Source organism: Erythrolamprus reginae, chromosome 2 (genome assembly GCF_031021105.1).
Source record: "Erythrolamprus reginae isolate rEryReg1 chromosome 2, rEryReg1.hap1, whole genome shotgun sequence".
Lineage (NCBI taxonomy): Eukaryota > Metazoa > Chordata > Lepidosauria > Squamata > Dipsadidae > Erythrolamprus > Erythrolamprus reginae.
Genome location: NC_091951.1, coordinates 297,119,539 through 297,134,695, shown reverse-complemented (window position 1 = coordinate 297,134,695; position 15,157 = coordinate 297,119,539). Strand labels below are relative to the sequence as shown.

The following is a 15,157-nucleotide window of genomic DNA, read 5'->3' as shown; positions in this document are numbered from 1 at the left end:
TGGCTGCTGAGCTGTATGCTAAATTGCCAAAATGGAAGTTTCACCAGAGCAAAATTGACTACTTGGATTACCACATATCACATTTTTTCTGATTTCAGGCTAAGGCAACTAATAGTTGAAATAAAGGATTGCTAAATGCATATATTTGTAAAAACACAACAACAGCTTTATTCTCTTTCCTCTTCTTCCCTCAATCATCTTTTGCACGCAGCACTTTCTTTTCACATCTCTAGTTTTAGCTTTAAAGTAAAGTAACTTGAAAGTCATATAAAAACATTCCACAAGTCATTCTAAAATCTATGGGCTAATCAGTGTTAATCCAAAGTCATAAAAGCAGGCAATAAATTCACACAATGTATAGCTTACGCTCAGAGCTGGTTAGAGAAGCCCCCATTTTGAAACAGCAAGAATTGACGACTCAGCTTTCTCTTCCGCTCACATCCGGACGTGAGGAAATTAATTAACCAGTTCCTCCCCTTCTAATATTTTTTCCCTAACACTTGTTCTCTTCTCCTCTGCAAGCATCTGAAGTAAGGGTTAATCCACCTTACATCTTCTTCGCTAGAACTGGAATGCATCTGCATGTCACCTGCCTCCTCCCTTTCTGTCTGTAAATCATGTCCTCCTACCAATTCATAATCGCTTTCCCCTTCGGAATCCGAAAAATCTGCAGGCTGAACGGGAGTATATACAACAGCATGAGGGCGTTGAAGTGAGTAGTTATGGAGTGGGTGACCCTCCAGACCTGTCTGTGAACGGCCCACGGAAGTTGGAAGGAAGGAAGGAAAGAAAGGAGAAATAGAGGGGGGAAGAAAGGAGAAATGGAGGGAGGGAGGAAGGAGAAATGGAGGGAGGGAGGAGAAATTCTCTTTCCATGCCCTTTTGCAAAAGTCCAATAAATGCTCATTTTTTAATTGTTCATTGGTTTCATTGGCCTTTCCAAGAAATTTAAAGCAACCCCCCACCCCACCCTCAGAGGGAAAAAAGGAGGAGGAAGATAAGGAATCCAAAGCTACTTTCAGACAAAGCCTCCACTATGTTTTCTCAACTGACAATGTAGGTCAGTTGAAGAGAGGCACCTGAAAGGAATATTTTGAAAGAGAAGTAAAGAACTGCCCAAAAGCAGTAATAAAAGGCAGAGAAAATCAGAGAGACAGAAGCTTATCTCCATCTGGAGAAGGAAGGAAGGAAGGAAGGAAGGAAGGAAGGAAGGAAGGAAGGAAGGAAGGAAGGAAGGAAGGAAGGAAGGAAGGAAGGAGAAATGGAGGGAACAAGGAAGGGAGGGAGGGGTGGGCAATTAATTTATAATTATAATATAATATAATATAATATATAATTATATTTTATAATTATAATATAATTAACTCAGTTCTACCCAATAATATGCAGTATTGGGTAGAGCTGAGTTAATTATATTAATCCGGCCCTCTAAAACCATCCCAATTTCTCATGCGGCCCCATGGCAAAATTAATTGCCCACCCCTGGTTCAGGGGGTTATGAGGAGAGGGATTTGGGATTACTTCTATATGCAATTTATGCACCTTTGCCTTCATTTTGTCGCTATCAATTCTTATTCAGTAAAAGTACTCTTCTCTATCATTATGGAGTTGGGAGTTTTCTTTCCTGGATTTTGAACAGAAGCGTACCTGACACAGTGTCAAGCAAATCGGTGATTATTACTTCTGTTGGCGTATGCAAAGAAAGATCACTTCATATCGTGTCCAATACAAAAGGGAAGGAAGGTCCAATCTTTTTACATGTTGGCTGTTCCCCTGCAAGGGTATGGTAATCTAATTGTCCTTTGTATCTATAACATAGATACAAAGTCTCCTTTGTTGATCCCAAATCCCTGTGACTTCATGAACATAGCAATTATCAACTTCTCTCCTAATCATTTTGCCTAGGCTTGATGAAAGCTGCAAAGTCCCTTACAACAGAGATGAGTGTACCCATGATTTACAGGGTATATGCTCAGGAAATGTGTTGGTTTTTTAATTTTTTTCTATTTTTTTTAGTAAACATACATGGGCTTTTCTGCACCATAGTCTTCAGCTAGTTACATTTATTTATTTATTTATTTATTTATTCATTCATTCATTCATTCATTTTGTCCAATACATGTTCTGCCTGACTGGGCTCAGGCAATGCCTAACAGTCCAAGGAAAAGAAATCAAACACACACGTGCTCTTCTATTCAGCAAACTTGTATTAAACAAACAAAAAAGGGTTACCCAAAAAAGTCCTTAGGGTCAGGAAACAATGATAGTGCAAGGCTTACTTCAGCCGCATACAAAAACACAGGAAAAAGCAAACAAAGACAACCTGCAAGGAGCAGAAATGTTTCAGAAGTCCTTTGAATCTTTGGAGCAAACAGCAAGTCCCAGAGGTTTCACCTCCCACGTGTCTGAAAAAGCTGGGTTGAAAACTCCAAAGGCACGAAACAGAAACTTCAGAGCAGGAACCACAAAATAACACAGATAAACAGCCACAGTTTGCCTTGTGCCTCTGTTCCCTTTTATACCTTTAGCCCTCATTAAGGGAACCACACCCAGCCCTCAGTATAAGAACCACACCCAACCCAGGTGCTACTCTGATGACTTGTAATAATCCTTCAATTGATCCCTCCTTTGCATCGCTCTTCTGCTATGCATGTCTATGAATTGTTCTGCAGAGGAATCCAAGGACGAAAGACTGTCTGAGGGACTGCATGCCAAATCCCCTGGACTGTCTGCTGAGTCCTGCGAACCAGTGGCCTCATCCTCCTGGCTGTCTGCCACGTCTTCCTGGCTGTCAGCCAGGCTTTCACACTCACTTTGTGCCGCATCTCTCCCATCTGTGGGAGCAACGGCTGGCCCAGGCCCAAACACAACAATACACAATGAGGGTTTTAGCGGGTATATATATATATACACATAGTAAAGTACATGATGAAGTTTATAGAGGAGATACTCATAGTAAAATATATCTAAGAAAGAATAGAAAAGAAGATATAGTAATAGAACATATCAATGAAAAATAGAAGAAGAGATATAGGAATAGAAGAAAGGTATAGGATATATAGGAGAGCAATAGGACAGGGGACGGAAGGCACTCTAGTGCACTTGTACTCGCCCCTGTGTGTAAATTGGCAGAATTTAAGCCAGTTAAGAATTTATTTCCTGTATTTCAATCCTTCTCTCCACTACAAAATCCTGCTCAAAACATGGTTAGCATGGCCCTCAACAGTGGATTCCCTGCTTCTTTTCTCTTCTCACCCGTGCCAGGAGAGCAAGTGCCAGTTGCAAAAACAGTTTTACAGTTTTTCCTCTCACTTGGGCTGGAAGAGGAAACTTGATAAAAGCCATGTCAATATCACTCCGTTAAAAGAAACAGCCAGCATTTCATTATTCCACTAACTGAACACACACAAGCACACACAAATTCAAACACATCGCATACACATACCACAAAAAAGATCCAGCCTTTCAAGCTAGGCGTCCCTGCATGAAATGGCCATTGGAGGCAGAGAGCAGTGACTACAGTGACTGCCCTCCAAAGAATGTACCAGTCAATTGAACTGAGACAACTGTGTAAAATAGAATGAAGTGTGGCAGGCAGGGAGGGGAAAACATTACTTTAATGCAGAGAAAAAAAACACATATAGGAGTCACTTTCCCAACAGCTTAGGGCAGGTCTAGAGCTGATGAAATTCACTCCTGATCTTCCAAAATGGAAAGCCCCCATGCAGGGCAAGCAGGAAGTGCAAATCAGTCTATGGCATCAAGCTGTAAACTTGCAATTTTACATGGAGAAAAGCAGTGTGACTCTCCAACTAATGCTGAACTAGAGCTCCAATCAGCCCGAGCCAGCATGACTAATAGTTAAGGATTATTGGAACTGCAATTGTTCATCCCTGCTGCACGTATTTACCTAAATTGTAAATCCTTTTAGTAAGATTCGTTTTAGAATAAATATGGCTATGTTCTAGCCGCCTATCTACTAGCAACGATAAATAACTGAATTAATCACAGGGCACAGTCCTGTTTTAGACAGTATTTAATCAGATGTTTTGCTGGATAGGTAATAGTTTACATTTTAAAAAGAATACAGGGGATAATAACAACACTGCAGTACAATAGTTGGGAAATAAGATTCCTAATTAATTGCTTAAGCTGAAAGAACAAATATAATTTGTTCACATTCCCCACTGCCAGTAGCTGTGAGATGCCTGGGGGGAAATACAAAAGATGTTAAAATGAATTTCTTTACGTCTCACTGGGGAAAAAAATCCCAATCTGTCAGAGGTTATTCCAAATAAGTGAACTTTTAATGGAAAGAAAGAGTAGAAATAAGATCAAGCTCATAAAGTTACCAGGTAGTTGAACTGTTGTTTTGTGGGGAATCTGAAAAAATAATTCAGGAAAGTAGAGCCAAAAATTATTCAATAATGATTTCTGGATGAAAAATTGTGGATACCAAATGGAAAAAATGCTGTGTGGTGAATGGGACAGATCCAAATGTCCTCATTTAAAAAAATCAGAAATAAACCATTACGCTTAAAAAAGATATTCATTTAAATTATGGTATTACCTTTCCATTAAGGCCAGGTGTAGATTTCAGGTTGCAAAGCAATAGAATATGATACTGATCAATAGTTAGCAAGTAGAAAGTCCTTCTGTTTGACATTGTGGCAAGAACAGATGGAAAATAGCGGCACTCTACCAGGGAAATGCATCCGGCTACTGCTGGCCAGGAGAACTTATGGGGTCAAGCCTCCCTGGAGGTGTGGTAAAGAAAAGAGAGCTGCTTCGTCAATCGCGAGAAAACCACAATTTCCTTGTTGATTCGAAAAAAGCTCTCCTGAACGGCAGCAGGGACGACAGCTATTTTGGTCTGTCACAAGCTGGGACAACCAGGACACTAAGATCTTGTGCTGGAGGACTGCATGAACAGAGCAATGAGACTAGGTAAGGTAACTTCCAACTTTTACCCCAAAGATTTAACCTAAATTGAAAATTATAAAAATAATCTCCAATTAATAATAAGAAAGTGGTGACTGGATTTATGGAGAAGGATTAAAGACTAAAAAATCAAAGAGAAAGAGTAAATAGCAAAGACTCAGATGCAAAAGAAATATTTAAAGGATGTTTGAAAACCACAGAAAGCCCACAAAAAGTTGAATAACATTGTGAAAAGTGATTATTGGGAAAAACTGCTTTTCTAAACTCTATCTTTAGACCCCCTGAATGGTTGTCTATGTGGACAGGAAGTGCTGTATCTATATTAAAGAGCAAGAACACTGAAGCTACTGGAGGACAACAAGGATCTTCAAAGTATATAATGTAGAGAAAGCTAGAAGCATGAAAGTGCAAATAAATCTAAACTGTCTATAGAAGGACTAGTGATGAAGTTTATCTATTGTGTGAATAGTGAATACAGGAGGGAGTACTTTCCGAAACAGTTAATAAATTGCAAGAAACTCTGTAAATTAATGCATGTAAGATTGTTAGGCCAAGACCACAATATACTGAAAAGAGAAGTCCACATTATTTTAAGTGTACTTGTAACAATAAAAGTCATTCTCCTTGGCAGAAGAACACTGAATATGTTTGGATTAGTTCTTGTCCCTTCCCTATGTGTTAATGGAGGCATTCCCTGTATTCTCTTCAAACAACTGAACTAAGATGGCCTATGGTGTGACACAGCAAAGCTATCCTTATGTTCATATTCTGTTAAATTAAATATTAAATATTTAAATATTAAATGTAATACCCAGCTACATTGCTAGCCTTTGCATAGGGAAGTAAAACGTGAGTAAGCAAAAAACCGCGTTGAAACATGGGGCACACCTGCATCTCCGCGCACCATTCTGCTACCTGCACAGCTGGAGTAGCAGAATTGCGCTGGATTCCGTTAACACTCAGAGCCATGAGGGCGAGCACACATCACTGTTCCACCTTAGCAGCCCACCTCTGGTTAGACGTAGAGCATGCAAACAATTGTGTTAACTCAATTCACCTTAAAATTGTAGACCTTCCAGATCCAGCCAATCATACTTTAACTGCTCACAGTTTACCTAGTAAACCATTTGGTTTTATTCCAGTTGAGTTAAGCACTGATCATTTATTACAGAATTTTTAAAAGAAGAGAGAGAAGAGAACCTAGAATAGCCAAGTGTCATATTGTTATTGCATTCACACAGAGCTAGACAAAGACAAGCAGATGGCAATATGCTAGGACTGTCATAAAAAGTGGACTGTAATCTAATAAACATGTCTAGACATTTTGAAAGAAATCTGTTACAAACCTACTCATCCAAGTTCCCAACAGCATCACAAGGCTGTCTTCAGTTCTGCTTTGCATGACCTCATGGCAGCCATCAAAACTGTTACTTTAAATATATTGAAAGAAATATGTCCCTGACAGCGCAGCAAGTGAATATGCAAAGGGTAGAAGGTGGTATAAGAAGTTCTATAACAAAAGCTCTTTAAAAAGAACAGAAGGAAAAGAGACTCATTAGATATTCAGGCAAGCTGAAAAGAAAAATGATTCTTTTCATATTCTAATTTCCCCTGCTCATTGCTAATTGAGTAACAACTGAGAAAAAAGAATGTATTTAGCAATTCTGCAGGTGTTTTACTTCTCCCATTATCTCAAACACTAGTGCTAGAAGAAAAATTCCACCACTGCATTTAAAACAGAAAACATTTATTTCTACAAAGACCCTATTTTAACATTTAAAGCTATCTTTTTACCTGATTCATTACAATATCTCTCCTCCAGATCTTAGCCTAGCCATATGGCATAGGTAATTTCAACGTTGTGAGAAAACTATGCCATTTTTATAAGTTTTTGGGCTCCTGCCATGGGCATGTTTCTATTGGCACCTAGCTTTCTTTTATGAACTTGAGCATTAATAAACTTTATTAAAGACAAAAATGACAAAAATGGTAACAATAGCACTTATATATATAGCTTCACAGTGCTTTACAGCCCTCTCTAAGTGGTTTACAAAGTCAGCATATTACCCCAAACAATCTGGGTCTACTTTTTACTGACCTAGTAATGATGGAAGGCTGAGTCAACCTTGATCCCATGGGACTTAAACTGTCAAATTGCTGCAATCACAATCAGCAGCAAGTAGCCTGCAGTACTGCACTCTAACCACTGCACCTCCAGGGCTCTTAAATGTAAAATCCCCCCTCCCAAGTTATTTATTGCCACTTATGCTTGCAGTAAAAGGGAAAAGTAGCAATTCCCTGGTTAAAACAAAAAGCCAAGTCTACCATTTCTTTGTTCCATCAGTGAACAGTTTAACCACCTCGGTGGTAACCTTGTAAAAACAACGTCCACGTAAGATAATGGCTGGAAAGGAGAAGGCACTGAAGGCAGAAAGCCTCTTTCTCCAATGGAATGAAGCACAGGCACTGAACTGGACAAGACTGCTTATGACATTCAAGTCAAAAAATGCTACTTTTGAAGCTGAGTAAAAGACAGGTGTCAATTGCTTTTCTGGTGGCCTGGTATAGAAGGGGACATTCTTAGCTTTAAGAGGTGATTGGTGGCTCATACTCATATCAGGACAAACTGGAATTCTCTTAGTTTACCTTTTCAGTCCATTTTAACTTTGAATAATAACATGTAGAATTGCCTAAACCAATGATGGTGAACCTATGGCAAGGGTGCCGCAGGTGGCACGTGGAGCCATATCTGCTGGCACGTAAGCCGTTGCCCTAGCTCAACTCCAACATGCATGTGTGTACTGGGCAGATGACTTTTGGCTTGCACAGAGGCTCTGGGAGAGCATTTTTGGCTTCCAGAGAGCCTCCGGTGGGGTGGAGGAGGGCGTTTTTACCTTCCCCTAGCTCCAGGGAAGCCTTTGGAGCCCGGGGAGGGCAAAACATGAGCCTACTGGGCAACCAGAAGATGGCTTCGAGAGGGCCTCCAGGGAGGGGCAGGGAATGCTGTTTTTGCCCTCCCCGGGCATTGAATTATGGGTGTGGGCACTCACGTATACATGACAGCGCGTGCGCATGCTCTTTTGGCACCTGAGGGGAAAAAGGTTTGCCATCACTGGACTAAACTGATGATGAAAAATGCTTGAACTTTATTCTCACCTGATTAATTTTGTAATTTTTTTGATTTATTTGTTCTTAGAATGTAGTATCGATGTGAATTTCATCATGATGACATCTCAACTTCTGAAATTATTCTCAAAAGCAGTGTATAAAAGTGGCTGGTTAATTACAAATTGTCATGCCCTTACGAAAAGAAGCATGAATGGTAATTTGAATATTTCTTTGAACTGAAATATGTATAAGTTTAGGATTTTAATATTCATTACAGAGAACAGTGTATCTGTTGATGTTATCAAGAGCTATGTGATGAGAAAAGCGCCTTATATCATATCTTTGTAAAAGATGAGTGAAATTACAAGCTCAGAATTGCAATATAAAGACAACAGTGTTACCTAAATTAGGCAGCAAGAGCTTCGGATTTACCTCCATTCTGGATCTTCTCATTGAACCCCCTCTCAAATCTTCAATATGTTTTATAGTAATTGTTGCACATACACATATATAATGCAGAATTAGACCATTGAATTTATGCATATGAGCCATAATGAGGTCGTTGTAATAACACACACATACATAATGCAGGAGAAAACTACTACTTTTGTACTTACTGTCATCGGATGGAAGGCAGAAGCTCAAAAGATCAGAAAGATTTGCTCCTCTTAATTCTTTGTCGTTATCATGTTCCTTTCTGCAGTCACAGAATCCAAGAAAAGCTGTTTTTTGTAAATCTGCATTAATGCCATGCAAACAGACTTCTCTGAGGATATTTGTATATATGTATCCGATTTGCCAGGTCCAACGTGACATATTTTCCTTTTTATTCTTTTCCTATACAACAAAATGTTAATCAAATAGGAATCGAAATGTGTTTTTTAAAAAAACCTACCGTTCTAAAGTACATATTTAGAAACATTAGAGCATTGGCTGCAGCAGGATCAATGCAGATCTTGGAGCAACTCATCTGAGATAACACAATGATAAACGCTTCCTTTCTACACCAAGATTAACTTGGCTCTTACCTGTGTATGAAGAGGCACAGAGCTTGAAATAAAATATTTCACTAAATCCATTAAAACTTTCAGACATGACATGTTTAATTTGGCACTTTCTCCCAGTACCATCAGGGCCAGTACTGATTCCAACCTAGATATTTCAAATCAATAAGGACAAACATTAGTCTACTGTTTTCAAAATAAAAATGCAACAACATTAAAAAATAATGCTAAATTCCTATGGATTTAGCTGATATCAAATTCATTCTATGTGCAATTCAGTTGAATGCAGGGAATATCCTACATAAAGTATTTTCTTAAGTATCAGCCATTTTGAGTAGCAGTTTTATTGATGCATGCTTATACATTATTAATTCAGCAACAAAATAAGTTGCATAATTGACTACCTATATGCTAGCAAAAGATGCCTAAAGTCAAGCAAACAGCAAGCACATTTAAGAAGGGAAGCAGCCACACAGAATATCAAAGGATTACATGTTCAGGATCTAGCAGCAACAGGAAACACCACAGATATTTCAGTTTTTCTTATTTTTATTCAGAAATAAAGAAAAAATCATTTTGACTTTTAGCATGTCAAGTAGACATTTTTTAAAATCATTTTAAAATTTCTTTTATGTGTGAGTCTCTTGCTATGTTTTCTTGGCAACCATAGTTTAATTTATCATATATTACACATTTTCCCCTCTAGGCTTGTATGGTTCTCGAAAGCATTCTAGGTAAGAAAATCTTTACACAGCATGATATTTTTCTAATATATGAACACCTCCATCCTGGTGTCTAATTATGTTTATCACTTTAAGTTAGTTAATCAATCAGAATAGAGATGGAATGAAACTTGGAGGTGGTCTAGTCCAGTGGTTGGCAAACTTAAACACTCAAATAGCCATTTGGACCCGTTTCCCAGTGGGGGGGGGGGGAAAACACTGGGAGCCACAAAACCTGGGTGCGTATGGCCAACTCAATATCACTCACTCCCATGTAGTCACATGACCCCCGAGCCATCCCTATCCAGACAGTCATTAGGACAAATAACCGGGAACCACAAAACTCTTCTCTTTCTCTTTCTCTCTCTCTCTCCCCTCCCTCCCCTTTCTCTCTATCTATGTCTCTCTCTCCCCCTGTCTCTGTATGTCACTCTATCTTCCCCCTTTTCTGAATCTCTCCCGCACTCTCTCTCTCCCGCACTCTCTCTGCATGTCTTTATGCTCTCTCCCCCTTTCCCTCTCTATCTCCCTTCTCTGTGTAGATATCTCTCTCCCCATCTTTGTATCTCTGTATCTCTATGTCTCCCCCCTCTCTCTGTATCGATCTCTCTCCCACCCTCTGTGTTTGTATCTCTCTCCCCCTCTCCCTCTCTCTCTGTATCACTCTCTTTATATATCTGTCTTTCTCTACCCCTCTGTACCAGTCTTCCTATCTCTCTCTTCCCTCTCTCTCTATCTATCTCTTCCCCCTCTGTCTCTCTCTCTGTCTCTCTCTCTCTATCTCTATATCTCTCCCCCCTCTCTGTATCTCTGTGTCAAAGTTTTAAGTCTCAGTTAAACTATACATACGTTGAATAAAATCTGATATCATGTTAATGACAATATTATTTATTGATAAAATTAAATTCCTTACAATTTACCTTACAATATCCATAAAATTAAATCATGACAATGACTGACAAACACTAATGTGAACAACGGCCTTGCATCTCCTTGGAAAGTTTGGGTAAATCGGGTTTCTATGTTGTTGTTTTTAATTTTAGTCACAATTTCAGGTTCTCATCAATAAGACAACTTCTCAATTTATGCCAGGTAAGGGGAACCCGCCCTTGTCCAACATCCTAGAAAGCCTAAGTACTGGAACTATCAATTGATTTAGGTTCTTCAGCCAACCACAGTCCATCACAGTCTAACAGCCTTTAAAATTGCCTCACTCAACTTGACCATTGTGAGACCCTTAGTTGCTAGCCATGATTTCCCCAGAATTCTCATTAATCTTGATGGGCCTTCATGGAACTTTTCTAAGCATTTCCCCTCATTCTTCGAATTGTCTCTCCCTCCTTTTCTGGACAAGATGTCATAAGAGAAACCAAATAACTTCTATTACTAGCTGTTGTGGTTGGCTCTGGCCCAGCTCCTGCCCCAAGGAATGTGGAGGTGGATGCAGGGGAGACATCAACATGTCATAGGCCTGTTTTATTGCTGACAGAGTCAGGTAGTGCAGTTTCCTAGGACGAAGAAGAAGGTGGGGGTGACTTGGAAGAGGGGGGCTTGGCACACAGCCCAGGAAGCCAATCTCCATTATCTTTGGTCGATTCGGATGAGGAAGTGTTAGACCCCCGCATGCGCAGAATTATGCATCGAAGAGACCAATTGAAGAAATATTACAGGAGATAAGAGAGGCCACCTGTGTTTGGGTGGGGCTTCAGTAATTAGAGTTGCTGATATAAATAGCAGCGTGCTGGCTTGGCCGTTGTGGAAGATTATCTGATCGTTGTTTCTTCAGGACCGTGCCTTGCTGTTTCCAGACTTTGTTTGTTGATTTTTCACGATTTTGAAACCAAAGCAGAGCAAAGTGTGGGGGGTCTCACTTCATGGAAGAAGGAGGGCTGTGACGTTCCTTCACAGCTGCTAGCTAAGTACTTAAGGACTGATTAAGGGGATTTTACAGACTACCAGGTTGTTTTGGGATGAGTGCTCTTTGCAATACAAAAAGGGTGCTTTGTTTCTTTTGAATTTTTTTGATAAAGAACATTGTTTTTGAACTTTCAAGTGTGTGTGTGTGTGTCTGAAATTTGTACCCTTGAATTTTCAGGAGACTCATACCATAGAGCCCGGCAGAACAACAGCAAAGCATAGCACAGAATTAGAACAGGACTCCACACAACATTTATGGGACTGTCTTCTGCTTCACATGTCCCAGTGACCGGTTAGGTTGCATAGAATCAGCCTTCTCCAGGTCCCGTTGCCCAAGCAATGCCAGCAAGGGGAAGAGCCTTCTGTTGTGGCCCCGGTCCACTGGAATCAAGTCCCCCCAGAGATTCATACCATCCCTACTCTACTCGCCTTCCAAAAGGTGTTGAAAACACACTTATGCCTGGGACCATTGAGCGATAGTTCTACGCTCCAGCCAGTAATATGAATGAGTGATGACTATATGACATTTATCCTGGGTTTTAATTTTTATTTGTTTTTATTTTATGTATTGGGGTATTTTCACTCTGTAATTGTTTTTATTGTTGTAAGCTGCCCTGAGTCCGCTAGAAGGGTGGCCTATAAATTTGAAAAACAAACAAACAGACTTGCGAGCATCAAGTCTTTGCTTCTTCAGGCTTGTCACATAGAATATTTCCATAAGTTGTTCATATATATAATGTTTATATATATTATTATATATCAGATATGTTTATCTTATCAGTTGAATAATAAAATAATTTAAAAGTGCAGTGCTTATAAATACTTCTGCAATTAACTCTAGAATGTTTCTGCAAAATAAAGTAAGTTGGAAATGGAATTAACTTATTAGGTATCAAAGAGAAAAGGTATTAACAGATTATTTTACTGATGGAAAAACTATTTCTGTTAATTCATGATCATCCCTATGAGGGCAAGGGATCTGTATGCAAGCAGAAAGAATATTCAGGTATTGGCTAGCTTGGAGGCAATAACATTTCCACATTCAAATAACAAACTCTAGCCATGCAAAAATATAGATATGCCCATGGTGATACTGAATTAACACTGTGTAACTTCAGACAAAAATCAGGGGGGGAAATGTTTTGAAGTATGTGTGCATGTAAATGTAACACCTGGGACTCTCAGCTGCATAATTTCTTGGGATCACATGACTATCTTTTTTACCTTCCCGCCACGTCAAGCAGGAAAATACATGAGTGTGTATTTTCTGATAGGTATTACATTTCTATGACCTCCCAAAGCCTCAGAGCACATTTTGGATCAGTAGAGTTAAATTGTTCTATTTGAATTCCATTATAAATTATTAATAACAGATTATTTAAATGTTCACTGTAAACAGTTGGGAAATAGATGGGCAGTCACCTATAAACTTCATTATACCAAATATGAAGATAGCTTTATAATCTTCCTCATCCATCATTACTGAAATTTTTGAAAGAACTAATTTCAATAAATCTGAAAGAATGAGAATGTATACCTTAGCCTAGGGCAGTGATGGGGAACCATTTTTGGTTTGCATGCCAAAAGGGTGGGGGTGGGGGTGCTAGCATGTGTGCACATGCCCACAACCCTTCCCTCCCCCCACACACACATGCGCATACAGATACCCCTGTGCTACCCCTATGCATGCACACAATCCCCTCCATCCCCAGGCTTGTGCACAGGAATCACCGAAGCCTGGAACGGTGAAAAAACGGACAAATGAGCAAACTGGACGTTCCGAAAAACGGACTTCCGATTTGCCCGTTCGGCTGTTTTTTGCAGTCCAGAGGGTTCAGGGAAGCTTCCTGAAGCCCTGGAGTGCAAAAAACAGCACAACGGGCAAACCAGAAGTTCAGAAAATGCTCTTCTGGTTTGCCCGTTGTGCTGGTTTTTTGCATTCTGGATGGTTCAGAGAAGCTTCCTGAAGCCCTGGAGAGTGAAAAACAGCACAACAGGCAAACCAGAAATGCATTTTCCGAACTTAAGGTTTGTCCATTGGGCTGTTTTTCTTTGCATTGCAGGGCTTCAGGGAAACTTACCTGAAACATCCGAAGGCCAAAAATCAGGAGCAGACATAGGGCAATGTGTCGTGTGCCATAGGTGGCATGCGTGCCATAGGTTTGCCATCACGGGGCTAGGGTGATCCTGTTAGTATGCTAGATCAAATGCATGCTTAATCAGTCAATATAACAATGTATGTTTTGCTAACACACTCATTCTTTATTATCACAATTTCATAATGTGAAGTCTTTGGAAGGAATAAGAGATAACATGACAGATGGGAGTACTTAGGGTTTCTGACAATATTGGAGACCATGGAAAAACTTTCTGTGCTTAGTCCTATAATTAGGTGTAGATATTATTGGTGAGTGTAATGGTGTATGAGAATGACCATAGAAGAAGAAAAGCAGCAAACTAGACAACTGGCAATAAAAGATACCTAAGGCACAGAATGTGAAAGGGGCTTGACCATTGGGCTGTTTTTGCACTCCAGAGGGTTCGGGGAAGCTTCCTGAAGTCCTGGAGTGCAATATACAGCACAACAGGCAAAACGGAGGTTCAGTAGAAGGAAGGGAGGGAGGGACGGACAGACGGACGGACGGAAGGAGGAAGGGAGGGAGGGAAAGGGAAGGGAAAGGAAGAGGAGAGGAGTGTAATGGTGAGTGTAATGGTGAATGAGAATGACCATAGAAGAAGAAAAGCAGCAAATTAGACAACTGGCAATAAAAGATACCTAAGGCACAGAATGTGAAAGGGGCTTGACCGTTGGGCTGTTTTTGCACTCCAGAGGGTTCGGGGAAGCTTCCTGAAGCCCTGGAGTGCAAAATACAGCACAACAGGCAAAACGGAGGTTCAGTAGAAGGAAGGGAGGGAGGGACGGACGGACGGAAGGAGGAAGGGAGGGAGGGAAAGGGAAGGGAAAGGAAGAGGAGAGAAGAGGAGAGGAGAGGAGAGGAGAGGAGAGGAGAGGAGAGGAGAGGAGAGGAGAGGAGAGGAGAGGAGAGGAGAGGAGAGGAGAGGAGAGGACTTTCAGTCTTGTAAGATTGTGCTAATATAGCCTAACAGTAAACACTCATAGTTGTGCTTCTTGTCTGGACTACCTTGGAGAGCTAACATGGTGGATTACTCATAAATTATAGTTGAATCTGCAACTTATATCAATTCTTTCTATTCATCTATACTTTACGGATGGTCAAAATACTATACTCCAGCATAAAAAAAAAATCAGTTTCAGTTAACTGCTCTCATGATTTTTTCACAAATTAAATTTGAGAAAGATCAAGCCTGAGTGTAGAGTATCACATGAGAACCTCACCAACATTTGATTTGATAATTTCTCTGCAAATTATCTCAGCCATGACTCATATTATATGAGTATTCCTCTATTTGAACTACAAAAGATATATCAAAGGAATACTCATA

At 40.0% G+C, this 15,157-nt stretch overlaps 1 protein-coding gene across 7 annotated transcripts in view; it reads right to left on the bottom strand.

Annotated features, from left to right (window-relative positions):
* TMEM232 (transmembrane protein 232) overlaps window positions 1-15,157 on the bottom strand; it is a 158,898-nt gene that overhangs the window by 92,024 nt on the left and 51,717 nt on the right. For all 7 annotated transcript variants that reach the window (XR_011558337.1, XM_070742940.1, XM_070742941.1 and 4 more), the window contains exons 9-10: window positions 9,078-9,201; window positions 8,667-8,886 (exon numbers count right to left, since the gene is read on the bottom strand). Coding sequence is in view for 6 of the 7 variants with exons in the window: in XM_070742940.1 (XP_070599041.1) it covers window positions 8,667-8,886; window positions 9,078-9,201 (344 nt within the window). In the remaining variant the exon portion in view is untranslated. The remainder of the gene's footprint in view (window positions 1-8,666; window positions 8,887-9,077; window positions 9,202-15,157) is intronic.